We start from the raw sequence: 20,643 nt of genomic DNA, 5'->3' as shown, positions 1-20,643 counted from the left end.
AAAATCGCTTTAGACTTACTACATTATGAAATTCACCAAATTCTAAGACAACATCTCAGTGGATATCAAACAATAATCAATCATAAAACTTTGCTTATCTTTGTTTAATTAAATCCTTCATGGCTTTGTGTAAAACAAAGATATATGAAACAGTAGATATCTGAAATAATCATAGTAATCATTATTTTAAAAGACACTTTATGAAATATTGATTAACATAAAAGGTCATAATGATGATACAACATTATATAATTTATGTAGTGAAAACATTGGAGAAGTGGTTTAATTTTATATTGTTTAAATTGCAACCTACTTTCCCTTTGGTTTTTATTTGTTTGTTGGTTGGTTTGTTTGAGATAGGGTCTCACTATGCAGCTCTGATTGGTCTGGAATTCACTATGTAAATACCAGGCTAGCCTCAAACTTCTGGTGATCCTTCTGCCTCTGCCTCCCAAGTACTAGGATGACAGGCATGTACTACCTTGAGCCCATCTTAATTTGAATATTAAATTTAATGTTTAATAATAAGACAATAAGTAATGCAGGTGTATTATATCAGTAACTAGATAAAACTTTGTCCCACAGTTTGGAGGCTCTTAATTCTACAGAGCAACTTTGTGCACTTTGCTATTTGCCCAAATCCTCAGGTGAAGCTGTCAGAAGAAATAGAAACATCAGTTCATTTTCCAATTCTCTAGTAGGAAGTTCTCTAAGGAAAAAGTTTTTAAATCCAACATGACAAGTTCAAAATGCCTTGAAACATTCATAAGTGAATGAAGACTACAGGTGTGTCCTCAGTAATTGTACATTGTAGAAGCTGAGTGGAGGGATATCATGGTAGGAAAGGCTTTTGAGGAATGGGCCGACCTCATTGCTTTCATGTCATGGGCCCATAACTAATTCATACTTGCACTGAGAACAGTAAGAGATAAGATTCTCTTTTTCCTTCTCTTTCAGAGGGATAGGAGGGGTGTGGAGACTGGTGGTGACTGTAATATTTGCAAAGATGCATGGTCTATTGGTGTGTAAGTATTTTGTGCTACTTATGTGTATATACATGGTCATGTGCATATTCATGTGTGTTTATCTACACATATATGTGGGCACTTATGCATGTGCATATGTGACCACATGCATGTGGAGGTCAGAGAAACACCTTTATGTCATTCCTCAGGAATGCTATCTACCTTTTTTGAAACAGGGCCTCTCATTGATTTGGTGCTTGCCAAGTAGGATAGATTGGCTGGCCATTGAGCCTCGGGGATCTGCCCTTTGGTACTTCCCCGGTGCTGAGATTACAAGCATGTCCTGGCATGCCTGACTTCCTTTTACATGGGTTCTAGGGATTAAATTTATCTTCATATGTTCACACAGGAAGCACTTTAACAAGTAAACTATCACCCCAACACTACTGTTCATTAATTTAGGTGTTTATCAGCCTTTGGAGTTGAGGTGGCCCTCTATTCTCACACAAACACATGACAGTTTTAAATTATGCTTAGAGATAGACCAATTTTGTCATGCTGTCTTCTATGAGCTACAATTCAGTTTTAAGTTAATTGTAAATATCTAGATTGTAAGGGCTTGCCCGGCACCTCAGCTGTTGCTACTGTTGCTTGCACCTGAATAGAAGTATAATGACTTAAAAATGGTAACAAAGGATGGACCATTAGGCAGCAGCACTACTTGGCCCTGCACCCATGAGGTAGGAAATATTGAACACCCTCCACTTAAGAAAAAAAATCCCTTGGAAGAAATTATGTTTGAATGAAAGAAAGAGAGTAGAGGAGTAGTCAACGAGGTTAGAGATTCTAAAAGGGTCTTTGATGGTAATGAGCCATGTTTCTCAAATGCACAGTAAGGTCTTCAGGAGTTGGTTCTTGGAAATAATGATGAGCTGTGAGAAGGTTAGGAAATAGGAGATGGTGGCATTTTAACAGAAGGCCTTTGGGTGGGGGTTGATGTTAGGAATAAGAGGTGTGGAATTAGCTGGCCTGCAGGCTGTGCTTTGTAATTGAACTTGTGTCACTGCCGAACTTCCAGGCTGGAGAATGCTGTATGTACTGGCTGTTTATAAGCCCACAGAATCAACTTTAAAACCAGAGCCGATTCTTTCCCACTCACTCATCTTTACTTGAAGGGCGCCGCAGCTTTCTGCAGCTCCTCCCACGCCATTGTTGGCTATGCAGCAGTATATGCCATCATCGCTGTCCTCCACGCTCAGGATGGTGAGGAGCTGGCCGTTCTCTCGAATGCTGTACCGGGTGTCAAAGAGCCTGCGTGTCACAGAGGAACATCGAAGGTCAAGTGGATGACATCTCAGTGAGGAGGCAGAAAGAGGATAATAGGAAATTTGAATACTGTCCAAATAGCAGAACAGTCTTACTCTGCACATTAAAATAAAAAACTCACTTGTATTCTAATGTTTCCCAGGCTCTAAAGTATAAGCACAGTGGATTTCTGAAAAAAGGTTTCTATAGATGATGGTGCATGCTGCTAAGAACAAGTACACAGTTACCTCTCCCATAACAAGTAAGAAGCTGGGAAATGGACGTGTACACATAGAAATGCAGTGATTAGAAAGGACTAACTATGTGTAGACGTGGTCTGGGGGTACTTAAAGCTACTTGCTGTGCAAGCTTGACAACTGGAGTTTGGATCCTCAGAACCCACATATAGCCAGACAGAGCGGCACTCATATCTATAACCCCTGAGTGCCAAGTGGAGCGAGGAGAATCCTGAAAGCTTGCAGGTCAGCTAGACTGGAATATACAGTGGTGAACAATAAGACAGACACTGTTTCAATCAAAATGGGAGGCAAAACAAATATTCTCTTTTAAAGATTTATTTCTTTTTATTTACCTATTAGAGGCAGAGAGGGAAAGAGAATGAGAATGGACATACCAGGGCCTCTAGCCACTGCAAACAAACTCCAGGTGTGTGTACTACTATGTACCTCTGGCTTACGTTGGTCCTGGAGAATTGAACCTGAGACTGTAGCATTGACAAGCACGCACCTCAACTGCTTAGCCATCTCTCCAGCCCCCCAAACTAACATTCTGATATATTGTCCTCTGTCTTCCACACATATGCTGTCATAAGTGCATGCCCCCACATACCAAAAACTTATAGAACTAGCCATTACTTGAATATTCCTTCTTTCTAATAATTTTTATTCTTCAATAATTAAATAATCACACATGAGCATTACAGTATTTTAATATATGAAAATAAAAGGTGTGAAATTATAATTATAAAAACCCAACAAAACATAATAATATTTTACTCTAAGTGTTTTGAAGCCAATAATGACAAAAATCATATTTATGTCTAAAATAGAAGGGACATTATTTTGGTGTTTTGTAAGTAATAGTCTATTTTGTTTTTTATTAACATTTGTTAATTATTCAAAGTAAGGGATTATTATGATTTTCCACACTGGCATATAATACTTTGATCATATTTATCCCCTCATTAATCTTTCTGATACCCTTTTTCCATCTACATCCCTAGTGTTCCCTTTTTAGAAACACACAAGTAAAAACATGAGCTTTTTAGGACTGGAGAGATAGCTCAGTTGGTAAAGGTTTACTTCATAAGCATGAGGACCTGAGTTCTACCCTAGTATCCATGTCTGCACCTTCAATCCCAGCACTGGCAAGGCAGAGGCAGGAGAATCATTAGAGTTTACTGGCCAGCCAATCTAGCCTAACCAGTAAGCTTCAGGCCAATGAAAAGCCCTGTCTCACAAAATGTGCACTGCATTCCGGAGGACAATGCATGAGGCTGTCCTTTGGCCAGCACATGTACACGCACATGTGTACATTGCTGTAGTCAGCTCCATACTTCTGGGATGAACCTCCAAACAAGACCCAGTTTATTGGCAGAATAAGATTTATCTGTAGCTTACAGGTCCAGGGAAAGTTCCATAATGGTAAAAGAAGCTGGTCCCCTGTCTCAGATCCACAGAGATTCAGACAAAGTAAAAACTACCACCCAGCACCACATACAAGCAAGCACCTAACTGTAGGTACCCTGGCAGAATTCAAGCACTCTGTATACCTTAAGCTAGAATCTGATCTGCCCCCAGCAACACCTTAGGCCTGAGGATCTGCTCATAGTAGCACCTCCACCAGCCAGGTGGCTTTAAATCCACATTGTAAGCCCTAATAAAACACCTGAGTCTATTGAGGAACATAAATTCAACTGATCCCATACATATACACATGAATACACACCCATACACAAATACCTGCATTAAAATAAGCCTTAAATATATATGTTTATATTTAAATATGTATTTGTTAATATATTACACATATTATAATATAACATATATTATAGTATAATCTATTATATTAATATAGATATATTTAATTCCCTGCAGATTGTCCACTGAGAAGGGAATTAGGGCAAAAAATAAATAAATTTGAGGGAAATCAACATGAAAATGTGTTCCTTTATTTTTCTTTTTTTTTTTTTTCGAGGTAGGGTCTCACTCTGATCCAGGCTGACCTGGACTAAACTCTGTCATCTCAGGGTGGCCTTGAACTCATGGCAATCCTCCTACCTCTGCCTCCCGAGTGCTGGGATTAAAGGCGTGCGCCACCACGCCCAGCTTTCCTTTATTTTTCTATTTGAGAGAAATGCAGAACTGAGAGAGAGAGAGAATGGGCACACCAGGGTCCCCAGCCACTGCAAGTAAACTCCAGATACATGCAGCATCTTGTGCATCTCATTTACATAGGTCTTGGGGAATTTAACCGTGGTCCTTTGGCTTTGCAGGCAAGCACCTTAACTGCTGAGCCATCTCTCCAGCCCTTGTTTTGTTTTATATCACATAAGGAAGGGCTCATTGCAACACTGTGCATGCTAAGCAGTGACAGTCTCCAAAGAGCCACATCATAATCATCAGGACCTGTGAAGATACTGCCTTACATGGCAAGAGGGATTTGGAGTGTATTAAGAATCTTAAAATGGAGTATTCTGGATTATCCTCATGGGCCAGTGTAATAGTAAATGTCCTTTAAAGATGGCAGAGGGAAGAGAAGTCAGAGGACGAGGTCTGACAATGAGGCCGAGGAAGAGTCCTGCAACTGCTAGCTTTATAAGCAGAGGACGCGGGCTTTGCCACAGGCTGCTCTCCAGAAATGTATGAGGAGGTCAGAGTCTCAGATTTTACTCAAGATTCCAAGAGAGGTCAGCCCAGCTGACTTTGGTTTTATCGCAGTGAGATTCAGTCATACTCATGACCTCTTTGAACCATAAGCTAATATGTTACTTTACACTCAGCCACTAGGTATGTGATCATGTGTTACAATCACCATGGGAAATAAATACAGAGTCTAGTAACTGGAAGCATTGTGCTGCAACAAATTTTTGATAATGGACACATGGCTGTGCAATTGGAGAATAGGCCGAACCAACAGGATATTGAGGAGTATGATGAAAATGCCTTTTTTTCAAGAGACTACATTGATAATGATGGATACCAAGGACTCTGAAGAAAGTAAGAGATATGAAGAGAAAAACATTAATCAACTTAGAAAGTGCCTAAACTACTGTGGAGGTTTGGCATGTAAATATCCTCGGGATCTCAGGGCTTTGTGATCATGTTTCCTCCTTAGCCCTCAGCTGGTGGAGGTTGTAGCAGGCTGAGCAGTGCTAGAGGAGGTGTGCCCCCAGAGTGGACCGTGAGCCCAGCCCTGCGTGCTCAGAGCCAACTTGCTTTTTGCCCTCTGCTATGACTGTATGATGAAGTGAGCCAACTTCTTCCACCATGATGAAGCTTTCTCTGGAAACTGTGAATCTGAAGTAAACCTTTTCCTCCCATAAACTGCTTCTGGTCAGGTGTTTGTCCTTGCACACAATAAGAAGGTAACAACAACTACCATGAACAGACTGTGGATATAAATATGAGTGCTGGGTCGGGTAAATTGCTCAGTGGTTACAGAAACTGGCTTGCAAAGACTGAGGCCCACATTTGATTCCCCAGTGTCTGTTTAGAGCCACATGTACAAGGTGGTTTAGGCATCTGGAACTTATGTGCTGTGGTAAGAGGCCATGGTGAGCCCATCTCTGTCTATCCCTCCTCTCTCTTTCCTTACAAATAAATAAGTAAAAATATTTTTTATAAATTAAAAAAAGAAATATGGATGTTAAAAACGTATCTGTCGACTGGGGAAATGGTTCAGTGGGAACACAGAGACTTGAGTTAGATTGTTACATTCTCAGAACCCATTTTAAAAGCTGTGAACAGCTGTGCATGCCTGTAGCCCCAGCACTGAGGTGGGGGCAGAGACAAGAGGGTTCTGGAGATCTCTGGTGAGCCAGTCTAAAAAACATGGTGATTCTCAGGTTTGAAATCCTGTCTCAGGGAAACAGGCCAGAAGGGTGTGAAAGAATACCTGACCTCTTCTGACCTCTGCACACAGTCCCACAGGATGCATGCATCTACACAGACATGCACATACACCTCATACACAAGACACATGTACTACCCACACATAGTACACACGCACACATGCACACACACACACAGGAAAGGAAAGGAAAGCAAAGAAAAGCAAAGGAAAAGAAAGGAAGAAACTACTGGAAAAGGATGAGAAGAAACTGGGGAGGCTTACTAGAATACAAAGGAAAGAGGATCCTTTTGCCAAATAATTGCCAAGAGCTCAGCTAAATGTCGTCCCACACATTCATGTGGCATATAAATTTGTATACTGTGAACTCAGCTGTCAAAACTTTCAAACACATTTTTGAAGCTATGACTAGTGCTTTTTGTTGCTTATAGTAAAAATTAAAGATGAGAAGGATGATTTGATGAATTGCTAAGTGAAAATAACTCAAAATTTGACCATTTAAAAAATCTATGCATAATTACTAAAGAGGTTAAAAACTGCTTCAGTGACCTGGGAGGTAGAGGTGGGAGACTCGCCAAGAGTTTGAGGCCACCCTGAGACTACATAGTGAATTCTATGTCAGCCTGGGCTAGAGTGAGACCCTACCTAGAAAAAAAAAAAAAAAAAAAAAAAGGCCTACTTCAGTGTTTTGAGTAGGTCTATGGGTTGTCCTGTTCTGGAACTGCCTGGAGAGCTTGCCGGTAGAGCGCATGAAGGCTGTAGCACTGTGTAATTTCTACAGCACAGGGTGGCCTCCCATACTGTACTATGTGTAATAGAAGGAAATAGTGCACTTTAGTTAGAGGTCAGTGAAAACGCATGGGATTTTCTCCCTCAAAGTCTACAGATACCAATGTAAGCAACTGCTGTGGGCCAAAAGTTCATGTCTCTCCCCAAATTCATGCATTACAAACTAAGCCTTACACATGACAGTATTTGGAGACAGGGCGTTTGGAAGGTGATTAGGTTGATAGCAGTAGCTCCATGAGGAAGATCAGTGTCCCGAGAAAAGAGACCCAGGTGAATTCCTTCACATCCGCCCTTCACAGTGAAGAAAGTGGCCACCACAGAACCAAAAGGCAAGCCCTTACCAGCAACTGAGTCTTCTGGCTTCTTAATCTCAATCCTAATTCAAGCTACATTGCTTGCTAGAAAGCGCACAGTTCACTTTGTCTTAAAGTTTTTTGAAGAGCATTCTTATTAGATAACTTTTGTAATGATGAAAGACTAGGAAACCTTTCTTTGCTTCCGAGGAATTTCATGTTTGAGAGTCTGTCTCATTCTGAAAAGAAAATATGGTGGTGGCCAAAAAGTCAGATTCCTGCACAGTAGACTTCACCTTGGGGGCTACATCAGAAACGCAAGTAGTGAAGCTGGGTCCCTTGACAGCCTCTATGTGTCCTCAAACATGTGCTGCAGCATTAGGATGCCATGGCGACTTCTAATCACTGTGCATTTCTCGCTTCTAAACTCTTATTTCCCTGACTTTTTATATCAGGTGAATCACTGTTTTGCCTTGGTAAATTGTTTCAAACTCAGTTGGTCCTCAGATGTTACCCTTACAAAGTAAGTAAATTGGCAGTTTACATACTCTAGAAGGTAAATTTTTTTCTATCAAAAGCTGCTGTTGCATTTTAAAATTCTTACCAGAGTAAGGAAGAATACTTACTTAATGAGAATTTTATTTCTAGTCCAAGAAATCTCAGGCTGGGGGTAGGATTCCACAGCACACATGAAAGTAGCTACTTCTTCAACTAAGGCATCCACAGTTTCAAGAGGTGTGGTGATGACAGGAGCTAAACCAAAAGGAAAAATAAGAAAGAACATTCCAGAATATTGCTTACTAATTATTCATTAAGCAGCCAGAAGCCACATACTTGAAAATTACATTTCTGCAGAATAGAAATTGTTCAAAAACTTTTATGTAGAGAACGTTATTTCTACTTCCAAATGAGACACAAGAATCAAAAACCAGCTGTCAGGAGGGTGGGGCTTAGGATTTACTGTATGTAAGTAGAAGATCCAGACTTATTATACCAAATGGAACATAATTTGGAGAGCTAATGGTAGTTAATAGTTGCTGGGAGAAGGGGAATCATGTTCCTCAATGGTAAAGCTACTGGAAAACTGTCCATTCCACAGTAAATGACCTTCCACTTTTGATAGTAAAAGCAATCTTAAGGTAACTCAGGGAGTACAAAAAAAAGCTGTGAAAGTAAGCTGGAGGTGAATGGAGAAGAAGGGTGTTAATGGGAGGGAGAGGAAAGTAAGAGAAAGTAAGAGGGTGGGAAATAAAATCAAAACATGTTATATATATGAATACCAAAAATGTGTCAAAATGAATATCAAATATGAAAAAGTAAAAATTGAAAAATAAATAAACGCTGGATACAGAATTTTGTAGCTACCACACCACCAGTCAAATCAATGAAGTACTCTGAAAAAAATTGGTAGGAAAAGGCAGTTGCTGTTCAAAAACTTTTTCCAAATATTTATTTTAAAAAATGTGCCCATATGACACATCTTTGAAGTCCACTGAGGGCCTGAGAGAAGTCTTCTGCAGATGGGAGATCCTGAAGCTTATACACAATTGACATGAGTGGAGTAGGAAGAGACTCAACAATAGAAAGGTATATAGGTTAAATAAAAGTGGTTAAAGGATCTAAATAGATGTCTCTCTAAAGAAAATATGCAAATGGTGAGTGAGAACATGAATAGGCTCAACATCCCCAGCCACTAAGAGAATACAGACCAAATTAGTCTCACTAGGATGGCTGTAAAGAAACAGAAAGATGGGCTGGATAGATTGCTTAGTGGCTAAGATGCTTGCCTGTGAAGCCTAAGGACCCAGTTTTTTTTTTTTTATGTAAAATCAAAGAGCATTTTTTCTTCAGGATCAGCCAGTATGCAGGGGTCGACAATTCATACAAAATGGCAACCCCGAGAGGAGCATGCAGGTCCCTTTTAAGAACAACTAGGGGAATTCCAGGTGGGTTAGGTAATCTTTAAAGTGATTGGCTAGGCAAGCAACACTTATTGTTGTATCTCTTTGATTGGTTGGGGCGAAAGGTGCGAAAGGGACATGTTTGGGCACGTCTCTGGGAGGTGACTCAGGCCCTGGACAGTATCTTCCCAGGCCACATGTCAGGGTCACTGTTGATTAATAGCCCTTTGTTCGTGGCTTTTCCGGAAGTCTTGACTGCCTGTCTGGGAAACTGAAACTCAGGCCTAGTGAAGGTGGCACCTTACTGAAGCCTGTCATGGCATCAGTTTGATTCCTTCATTCCCCCATTGAGTATGGCCTCATCTTGAATCCTTGAGATGTATCTAAAGATTGGTACTGTTGTCTCAAAACCATTAATTGTACTGTGGCTAAGCGATCCTTAATAAATTTGACCAAGACATTAATAATGCAGGGCCCACAAGTGAAGGCCAGCAACAGGAGGATGAGGGGTCCTGTTCAAGCAGAGTCCAGAGTTGTTAACCAGAGGAACCAATTAAACAGAGACTCGTACCATCCTTGGGATTGTTCCCTTTCTAATTTCCTCTCATGTAATCTCTTTCTAAGTACGACCATAGAATCTTTTATAACACAAGAATGATTAACAAAGAAATAACATTCTTCTTTTAAGGCAATAGAGACCACCTTGTTGGAGAAATAATAGGTCTAATCCTTGTCTGTTTTGTAGAATTACTTCAGCTAAGGAGGAAAGGGAGTCTTGTAAATATGAGATAGATTTTTCCATTTGTTCTAAATCTGTATCAATGGCTGACCTAAGGTATTTATAGTTTTTGTCCTGGAGTACTAAAGCAGAGATATTGGTGCCTATTGCCCCAGTCAACCCAAGGAGTAGGAAAGAATAAAACAGCAGTGACAATTTCTCACTTTTCGTCCTACTGGCTTTAGTTGTAAGGGAACATCTTGGTCAGGAAAGTATACTATCTGAGGGATCAATTGTACTAGGACACAAAAGTCATCAGTATGGTTTAAGACTTGGGTGTGAATACAGGGGGTTAATCTTACAGTACAGGCCCACCATGTATCATCTGGGGGAATCAGGTACCCAGTGCTCATAGGGTTTTGAGTCTGGTTACACAGATGAGAATAGGTTTGGGGAACCTGATTTCCAACACAAAGTCCATTTCCAGTGACTGTCTGGAGGGTAAGCTTTCTCTTTTCTTACTGCTGTCAACTGCAGTCAGTGGCCTCAGTAGCTTTAGAGTAATTTTCTGGTATTGCTAAGCCTTCATAGTAAGGTAGTTGTGCATTCAGGCATAGCCAACAAGCCTTAGTAAGTTCGGCTCTGGAGGAGTTGAGAACTTGGTGGGTTGCTTTTAAAACCTTCATCGGGCCAATATCTGAGGATGGCACCTCAAGAATCTGGGATGGCTCCGATACAAGGTGAATGAGCTGATGAGGTTAGTAATCCAGAATGCTGGGTGGCTAGGGAGGGTGTTTTTCTCAGAGCCAACACTTGGTTAGGCCCTAAGGGTTGAGGTGGGTTTAATGGGTTCGCTGCTAGTCTAATAGTGAACAAGGTTACAGGGTCTGATCCTGTCACGTATAGTCTGAGCCCCCAGGTTTTCCCAAAGTTCCAATTTCCATGTTTTTGTCCTGTCTCTGTAAACCTGATGGCTAGGGGGTTGCACTGTTTTTTCTTACAAGCCCCATTTATAAGGTGCTCACTCCTGTGTCCCTTCCCCAATTGGCCCCTTCCTGTGTAATTAAATCTTTTCCCTTGCTGGGCGATGCCCAACTAAAAGTGCCAGTTGTCTCGCATCCCCAGCTAGCGCAGTGGTACTGTGTGGGACCCTGACACCTGGACTTTTGGGCCTTCCAGGGCAAAGGCAGATAGTTAAGGCTCAATTTTGTTGTCTACTAGCAGGGTAGGTACATCCGAAAGGGGGGAAGGGCTGCTGGTCATTGGGTTCCCATTCCCCTTCAAAAAAGATCACAGATGTCTACATTAAGTTCCTGCCACCATGTATACAGAGGGGCCAGGTGGGAAGTGGCATTGATAATAGTTCCAGTGCAGGGTTGGAAATTATCCAAGTGAGGTTGTAGGGCCTATGTGGATTGTGAGACCAGAGGGCGTGGTCTAAAGGGGATACCCAAAGTTCTGAGCAGCATGTGAATACCGTAAGAAGTATAACTATAAATATCCCTAGCATCATTGTTGAGTCTCTGTTTATGGATTCTTAGTTTGAGCAGATCCTTTGGGTGTGCAATGACTTGCCACATTCCTGACTTTTCTTCAGATGTGTAGTCTTCTGGATCCATGTGTAGGAAAACAGGCTTCACATACAAATGGTGTATCCAGGCTGAGACACTGTCCACCTTGATGGCAGTTGGGGTGGTCAGATTCACAGTGTAGGATCCTTTCCAACCAGATTCAAGAGTCTCCTTCTGGTGTCTTTTGAGAAGTCCGCCATCTTGTGTGACTGGGCTCACTGACCTTTTCCTATGCCTACTGGGCATTGGCACATGCTGGAAAAAAAATCTAAATATGCCAGTAGTCATACGCTTCAATGTTTCACCACTCTTGGGCTGCCTAATCAAATTAAAACAGATAATGGCCCCTGCTTCCTAAGCAAGGCCTTTGTAGATTTTCTCCAGACCTGGAAAATCTCACATTCCACAGGCATTCCATACAACCCCCGGGGCTAAGCTATCATTAAAAGATATAATCAAACTCTCAAGTCTCAATTACAAAAACAAAAGGGGAAATCCTTAACCCCACACAACCAACTAAAAAGGGCTTTATTTACCCTAAATATTTTAATTTTTTCTAACAATTTATAATGTGTGATGGCTATAAATCTATTGGGTTCCAGGGGCAGAATGTGATAATTTAAATAAATGGACCCCAATATATTCAATTGTTTATCTTAAGGTGTGATGGTGGGTTTCAGATTTCAATCTAAAGATATACAAAATGTGCCTAGCAGGAGTTCCTAAAGTGTACTGTGACATTTGACTTTAGGCTTGTACTTTTAATGTCTAACTATCCTTCATACTCACAGTTTTAAAGTAGCTCCTGAAAAAATTCAAACTGTACCTCCCTGTAAGATCTTGGGTTTGATCCTTACCCTAGATAGTTTCACCTGTTACATGCTCTATATACTAAGGTTAAAAGATAGAACTCGTTTGGAGTATCATGTAGATTTTCAATGGATTTGTGTTACTTCTAAAAAATATAGTAACAGCTAACAGCATTGGGAAAATATATTTAAGAGATATTTGGCACAATGATAATATTTCCTTAGATCTAATTCAGTTACATACAGAGATTCTGTCTTTACAAAATAATCATCTTACTTTTGATGCAGCTAAAGCTGCTGATGACTTAATATCTGCTTTTAAGTCTGCCTTGCCTAGATGGAATTCTCTCACTTCTTAGATAGGAAGCTTTGCTATTACAGGTGTTTGTCTTTTACTCATTCTCTGTCTGCTGCCTATACTCACTAAATGCCTTTTAAGATCCTTTATGGATATCCATACAGAACTACATGGGATACAGCTACGGACCTGACCCCGGCTTCCTGAGACATTATTTTAAAGCCCCTGCAGAGGCTGGTAGTCAAAGATGGGTAAGATTCTCTCAAGTTAGGTCAAACTAAAACAGGGCATGAATGATGGAATTCATGTACCAATGACAGGTAAGGCCTAAATATCATAGAGAACAACCTAAGACAGACACAGTCTTTCTACACCGAGGCCTGGAGGGGCCTGGTTCATAAAAATTAATAGAAAAGGGGAAATTGTCGGGAGCCATTTGGCTGGACTTGTATCCATAGCTCTGGCCATTTGACAGCAAGACTTTAGCACCTTCATGTAAACAAGATTATACACATTCAGTATTACTGATATCTTATCAGTATATCTTATCAGCTGGCCATTCCTTAATATTTATGTTTATATTATTAAGTTCAAAGGGTTTGTTTGTTTCCCAACCTTTGTACTAAGAAGTGATTAAAGTACAAAAACTCTATAACAGAAAGGAGTTTTTTGATAAACTTATGTGAAGCTCATGGAATTTTTGTCCATGGAAAAACTTTGTAAAAAGAAAAAAGGTCCATTTGGGTACCAGCGAGAGACCTAAAATATTTGTCCCAACAAGGTGACACTGACAATCACTTCTCCAGGGAGTGTCCCACCCCTGAGGACTGTTCCTAAAATGGTCCTTCACCCTGCTAAACTAAATAATTCCCTCCCTTGCGGAGGATTGCTGGCTTTGCCTCCGATCTGGGCCTCTCGGCTGCTTGCAGTACAGTTGTCCATACGACCTTAAAAAACTGCTCAGCCACCTTCCCTATCCCCGTCCAGCTTTTCCCAATGCTTCCTCTGGGCATTTGGGCCCCGCCTTCCCCTAATAATTCCAGTATAGATGTGGGATACTTTCATCCTTCCTTCTGTACTTTTAACACAACTGAGCCCAGTGCTCAACGCTGCCTGCCTTCTAAAATGGCTTATGTTTGTGGAGGTGGGATGGCCTATGACTTTCTGCCCAGCAATTGGATGGGCCTTTATGCCCCAGCCACCTTAATCCCAGATGTAGATATCATTCCTGGAAGCTACATTCCCTGGCTGAGGTAGTCCTACAAAGCAGGAGAGGACTAGACCTACTAACAGCCAAAAAGGGAGGCTTATGTTTGTTTTTACAGGAAAAATGCTGCTTTTATGCCAAAAAATCAGGAATCATCCAGGACAAGATTAAGAGGCTCCAGGAAGACTTGAAGAGGAGGCCACAGGACCCCCAGGACAACCTGCTGCAGACGCACCTACATGACTTCTTACCCTACCTCCTCCCTCTACCTGGACCCCTACCCTTCCTTCTCCTTCTCCTCCTTCTCCTCACTGTCAGGCCTTGTGTAATTAACAAAATTACACTATTTATTCACCAGTGGCTAGAGGCAATAAAACTTCATCAGGTCGAAATACATTACCACAGGCTGGAAACTCAGGAATTAAGTTCCTCAGATGACCCACTGCCACCTCCCCAGCCCTCCATGTGACCAATGATGGGTAAGATCCCCAGAGGGGGACAACCTAAGACAGGGGCCACGGTGACTAATGCTCTTACAAAAACAAAGGGGGGGGGGAGATGTTGGGCCCTGAAAGGCCCAGGTGTGAGGCCTAGTGGAACTCCCTGAGCCTAGCTAAAGTTTGGCGACCTGTCTCTGGCCAGCTAGGACTCAGCAAGACGCCTAATGGCTTCCGGCCTGCTACCTCTGCATGGCAATTGTAATTACCATTTCAATAGCTACAGTTTACTATTGGCCCTTACCTCTGTCCCCATCCTAAAATTCCTGCCTTTGTCCCCAACATGATATAGGCAACTGCTCAGAGTAATAAAGCGAGTTTTTTCTGCAAGTTCCTGCATCGAAAAGACTCCCGACTCAGTGTGGTTTTTCTCCGGTGGCCAGGAGAAGTTTCTGGGTCATCGGACGCTCATCATCCTCCTCAATCCCTAGGGAGGAACCAGCAGGCCTGGTCCTTCCTTCGGCACTACCTACCTGCCCAGGAAGGTGCCCTGCACCCCTCCCTCTCTTTCTTTGTCAAATAAACAAATTAAAATAAAGTACTATTAATATGTGAATGGTGTTCCTGAGGATGGCACCCATAATCACCCTCCGACTTTCACATGCATAAACTTGCACGCCTGCACACACACATTTACCAATGCACACATGTATGTATATACATATACAGATAAAATGGTAAAGGGTTCAGGTAACGGATAGACTAATTATCCTGTATTTATCAGAATGTAATGTGTGCATGAAGCAAAACACCATTTGTTTCATACACTGATACAAGTATTGTGTCAAATTTTGTCAAAGGCTGGACAGTTACTTAATGGGTAAAGGTGCTTGCTTACAGAGCCTGATGATCCAGGTTCAAGAACCCAGTACCAACATAAAGCCATGCACAAAGTAGCTCATGAATCTGGAGTTTATTTGCTACCGCAGGAAACCCTGGTGTACCCATTATTTCTCTCAACAAAATAAAAAAGGAATAAATAATTGTTATTTTAAAAATTGACACAATAAATCAAATAGTTTTAAAATCACACAAAGACAATAATTATAAAGCACATCTCTGTCATCCAGATGACGAGATAGAATAGATACATAAAATAATCAGCTAGACTTGTATCATAGTATCTCCTGTGCTCCAAAATACCTACATTTGAGCAATGAATTATAACATGACTGATTAAAATGAAAGACACATATGAAAGCCCAATAAATAATATGAATAATATTTCAAAGTTGACATAATTGATGACACTCAAAAGCAACTAGAACAGACTGAGCCATTATTCAGCCATAAGGATATACACATCTTCTGAACAAATCTTACTTTTTTTAAATAACTTTTATTTATTTGAGAGAGAGAAAGAAAGACAGAGAGAAAGGTAGAAAGAGACAGATAGAGAGAATGGTGCGCCTTCAGGCCTTTAGCCGCTGCAAATGAACTCCAAACACACCTTGTGCATCTGGCTTATGCGGATCCTGAGGAATCAAACCTGGGTCCTTTTGCTTCACAGGCAAATGCCTTAACTGCTAAGCCATTCCTCCATCCCCAAACCTTGTTTGTTTCAATGAAGTCAAAGGCAAGCTAATGTGTAGCCAGTGATGAGAAAGTGAGAGATGAGAATGAGTAGTTGGCCGAAATCATCATAGTTCATGGTTTTTAAGTCCATTCCCACTTACACTAACTTGCTAGACAGAACCAAATGCCCTTTTCCTTTGCTTTTTCTCAGCTTGTATGTGTTACTTGTTATGTGGACTCCATTAAAATTATTGTAGTCACATTAGAATGCTCTTGTTCCACATTCAATTACTAATATATTGTGTTCAGGGTAGGGGACCATATTTTAGACCCCTCGGGAATCCCAGGACTTGCACAGTGGCTGATGCACAGTTTAAATAGACAGAACTACATTGCTGAAAGGGTATAGAAGAAGAATAGTGGCTGTGTTAATATGCATGCATCAGGCCTCTTTTCTCTTACATTACGTAATCAGTAGAATATGTAGCTTTCAGGGTGAAGAGATAGTTCAGCGATTATTAGCACTCCCGTACAAACATCAGAATCGGATGAAGCCATGTGTTAGTGTGGCTACATGTCTGTAATGCTTAAGTCCCATGGGGCCACAGAGACCACAGAATCACTGGGCTCATGAGGGGGAAAAAGTACCAAACTCCAGGATCAGTGAGAGATTTGTGCAAAGTTAAAATGAATAACGAGCATATCGGGCATTCCCCTCTGGCTACTCCAGCCAAACGTGCCCCTCACAGGGTGAGTGCAGGTACCCCTCCACATGTGAGTGCGTAGGGCATAGCATCAGCACATACACGTGCATGTACCACACACATCACACCACAAATGCACCACACCACAACACACGCACCGACCCCTTCAAAATATGCAGAATGTAAGCCAGGCATGGTGGCCCACGCCTTTAATTGGGAGGCAGAGGTAGGAGGATCATTTGAGTTCGAGGCCACCCTGAGTGAATTCCAGGTCAGCCTGGGCTAGAGCGAGGCCCTACATCAAAAAATCAAAAAAAAAAAAGGATAATGTAATGCAAAGAAAAAATAGAGACAAACATAATTAACAAATAGCCAAGAGACAAAATATAGAGTGACAGAAGTCACTGTATTTCTAGTAAAAATTCCAGAAAAGTAAAAGGAATGAACTAGGAAGAATATACAGTGGAATTATTGGATAATAATTTTTTTCAAAATTGAAGGAAAACATGAATATTCAGAATATTCAGCCATAACAAGTTTCAAATAAAAGCACATTCCTTCTAAAATATACTGATTTTAAAACTAGAAAATTTTTTAAAAAGGAAAAATTTGAACCTTAGTAAAAATAGAACACAAATTACTTTAACAGAAATGCTCATTATGCTGATGTGAGATTATTAAGCAACAATTAATATACAAAACACTATAGTAAGATATTTACAGGACTGGAAATAACTATTAGCCTTCAACTGTATAGTTATTTTAGTAATTTTAAGCAAGTCAACAGTTACCTATAGGCACATACGCATTGAAAGTGTTTACTTCTCATAGACATCCTGTGAAATAGTTATTGAAATATGTAAACTTGGAGGAAATAACATACTCAAAAGAAAAAATGAAATTATATGAAATAATAGCAGTGAGTGGTAAAATATAATAGTAGTCTAACATGTTTATAATTAAAATGCAAACCATTAAGTTTTGTGATTAAAAATAGAATTAAATTCCAAACAAACTATTACATGATGGAGATTTAAGGAATATGTTTGGTGGTAAACGTTCTAAGCCCTTTGCCATATGCAATAAGAGGACAGAAGGACTGAGGCATTATAGTGGTTCAATGTAGGTAACAAAACTTTATTAATGGTGGTTTACCACTGGAGGAGTAAATCAAGAGCTCAGATCCATAATACCAGGAGAAAAGGAAGGAGAACTAGAGAAGTCAAAAAAGTAAATAAAGTTTAAGAAAACCAGAAGCCAAGCACCAGGAAAAAATGGAAAACTAAGCATAAGAAAAGGCAAGGGTTAACAGAAGACACAGAATAATGTGGAAGAAACAAGCTCAAATACACCAGAAATCACAGTCAAAGTCAAGGTTCTAAATTGATCTGTGAGATGATTGGAACTAAAGTACAAACATATGTCTAAACAGATCAGAAGTATTAATTATAAGGAAAAAGAAAAAAAAGTCAAAGCATAAAGTGCCCCCCAAAAGTGATGAAGCACTTTTAAATAAGAAAAAGGTATTAAACATTTGTAGGTTAAAAAGAAAGAAAACTACCTAAGGAACAAAACATCAAAAAGAAACAATAATAATGAAATAATAATTTCAAATATAACCTTTAAATAAAGCCAAAAATAAAATTAAAGTTACAAGAAGGTAGAGAGATAGGACAATATAAGCCTTTAACACATCTCCTAAAACTAATTATTTAAACAAAAAGTAAGTCTCAAGAATATGGAGACAATAAAATTCATAGCCTTTATATAATGTACATGTACAAAATAATGTAGCAACTAAAAATATATTTTAATGAAACATTCAAAAGTACTGAAAATTTACTAAACTACAAAGGAGATTTCAATCTAGCTCAAAAAGTTGCTTTCAAAGTGCCTATAATTTCTAACCATAATAAAATGAGTAATAATCTTACAATAAAAAGATAGTCAAGGGCTGGGGAAATGGCTTAGCAGTTAAGACATTTGCCTGCAAAGCCTAAGGACCCCAGTTCAATTCGCCAGGACTCACGTAAGCCAAATGCACAAGGGGATGCATGCATCTGGGATTCATTTGCAGTGGCTGGAGACCTGGCATGCCTGTTCTCTTTCTCTGCCTCTTTCTCTCTCTCTCACACACAAATAAGTAAATAAATAAAATATTTTTTAAATAGTCATACCAGCAAATTCCCCTCCAGCTTTTAGATCAAGGTAAAAATAATAAGCATATATGTACGGAAATAGAATAGTGTAATTAATAAAATTGATTAAATAGATATACATATTAAAGTACAATCTTGACAAATGATTTATTTTTTCAAATTCCAGTAGAAAAATAAAAATTTAGTACATGAGAAAAACATAGATGAAATAATTCACATTCTCAGACATGAATATTTTGACAGAAATCAATATTCAAACAATTAAGAATTTTTAAACAAAAATTATTCTAAGTAATTCTAACATTAGAAAGGGAAACAAAACTACAACTGAAAGCATGATAGAGAGAAAAACCACATTCCATAATGTAGAGTATATATGGTGAGGGGTCAAGGACTTAACTCAGTGGAAGAGTACTTGCCTAGCAAGCACAGACCTGGGTTCAGTCCTCAGATCCTCAGCATGGATGGGAGGGGCAGGGATGTAGTAAAATCATGAATAAGTAAACAGAAGAAAGATTATAACTGAGAAAAATATCTGAAAAAAGAAGCCTAGGAGATCTTCCCACCTCTATGCTCCACTGAGAGTTTTCAAGTAAGTTCTAACTTTTCAGACTTCCCCTCCCCCTGGTGCTATGGATCAAACCATGGGCCATGGACATGTTAGGCTAACACTATCTGTGAGCCACACACTAACCTTTCATTCTATTAAATGGATACAGAAAAATTAAGACTGATGTCACATAAAAGCTATAGGGAATATAAAATATAGAAAGCTTCCCAGCTCAACCTTTTAATGAACATATGTTGATGTAGTTAAGCAAGATTAAAAAAATCCTAAACTAGTACAAAAAAAGCCAATTAGATCAAATGGATTTATTTAGATTACTATGTATATGATTAAATAGAAAAATCCCTACAAAAAATTAAGAATGACTTATTGAAAAAGTATTTTAGGGGTTCTGGGGAGGTGGTTCATTAGTTAAAGGCGCTTACTTGCAAAGCCTACTGCCCCTGATTTGATTCTCACCCACATAAATCCAGATGCACAAAGTGGCACATGTTTCTGGAGTTAGCCTAGGTGGTGGTAAAATATAAGAGTAAGAGGCATGCCCATTTTCTCTCCCTTTGTTTCTCACCCCTTCTCTCCCTCTCTCTTTCTAAGTAAATAATAAAAATATTTTTTAAAAAAAGGAAAAGTCTTTTAGAGCTAAGAGAGCAATATTTTAACAGATAGTTAGAGATAATTCTTAAAAAAGCACTAATAGGGCTTAGTTTTCCTTATCCATTCAAAAATCTGTTAGTATGACAGGAAAATGATAGTATATCTTGACACAATAGGGAGATTTTCTCAGTCACCCAGTTTTCTATAATTATAACTAAAGAAATAGAGCATACACTTATATATCCACTTGCAGTTTGCATTTGACTCAGTGAAGACAAAACAGCTCTACAGTGAAACAAGCAGTCAAGCAGCCCTGGCAAAGGAGAAAGGCTGGCATCCTAAAACAATAACAAGAAAACAAGAATTCTTATAAGGCTTGGGCAGGAGAGTGGGGCACTTAGAAAACAGAATGGGGAGAAAACAAGAATTGTAAGCATAAGGCACTGGCAGGGCCAATGACGTATACCCAAATTATCCAAATTCACTTTCACATTTTTACTGACACAATCAGAGGGTTGTGTTTCTGGAGATCAGTCGATTCAGCAGATCATTTCCTGTTTACTTTCATCCTATCCTGAACTTTCATCTCAGCCAGAGCCTGTTTAAATTAGGACACTCTCTTCCCTCACTCCAAGAACTGCATCAATAACAAACACAT

The 20,643-nt window shown here is 39.7% G+C and overlaps 1 protein-coding gene across 7 annotated transcripts in view; it reads right to left on the bottom strand.

The window, feature by feature from the left end:
* Musk (muscle associated receptor tyrosine kinase) overlaps positions 1–20,643 on the bottom strand; it is a 112,448-nt gene that overhangs the window by 87,788 nt on the left and 4,017 nt on the right. For all 7 annotated transcript variants that reach the window (XM_004656999.2, XM_004656998.2, XM_004657000.2 and 4 more), the window contains exons 2-3: positions 8,071–8,197; positions 2,125–2,276 (exon numbers count right to left, since the gene is read on the bottom strand). In XM_004656999.2, the coding sequence (XP_004657056.2) occupies positions 2,125–2,276; positions 8,071–8,197 (279 nt within the window). The remainder of the gene's footprint in view (positions 1–2,124; positions 2,277–8,070; positions 8,198–20,643) is intronic.

This window comes from Jaculus jaculus, chromosome 1, assembly GCF_020740685.1.
Source record: "Jaculus jaculus isolate mJacJac1 chromosome 1, mJacJac1.mat.Y.cur, whole genome shotgun sequence".
Lineage (NCBI taxonomy): Eukaryota > Metazoa > Chordata > Mammalia > Rodentia > Dipodidae > Jaculus > Jaculus jaculus.
This window is presented reverse-complemented; position numbering and strand designations above follow the sequence as displayed.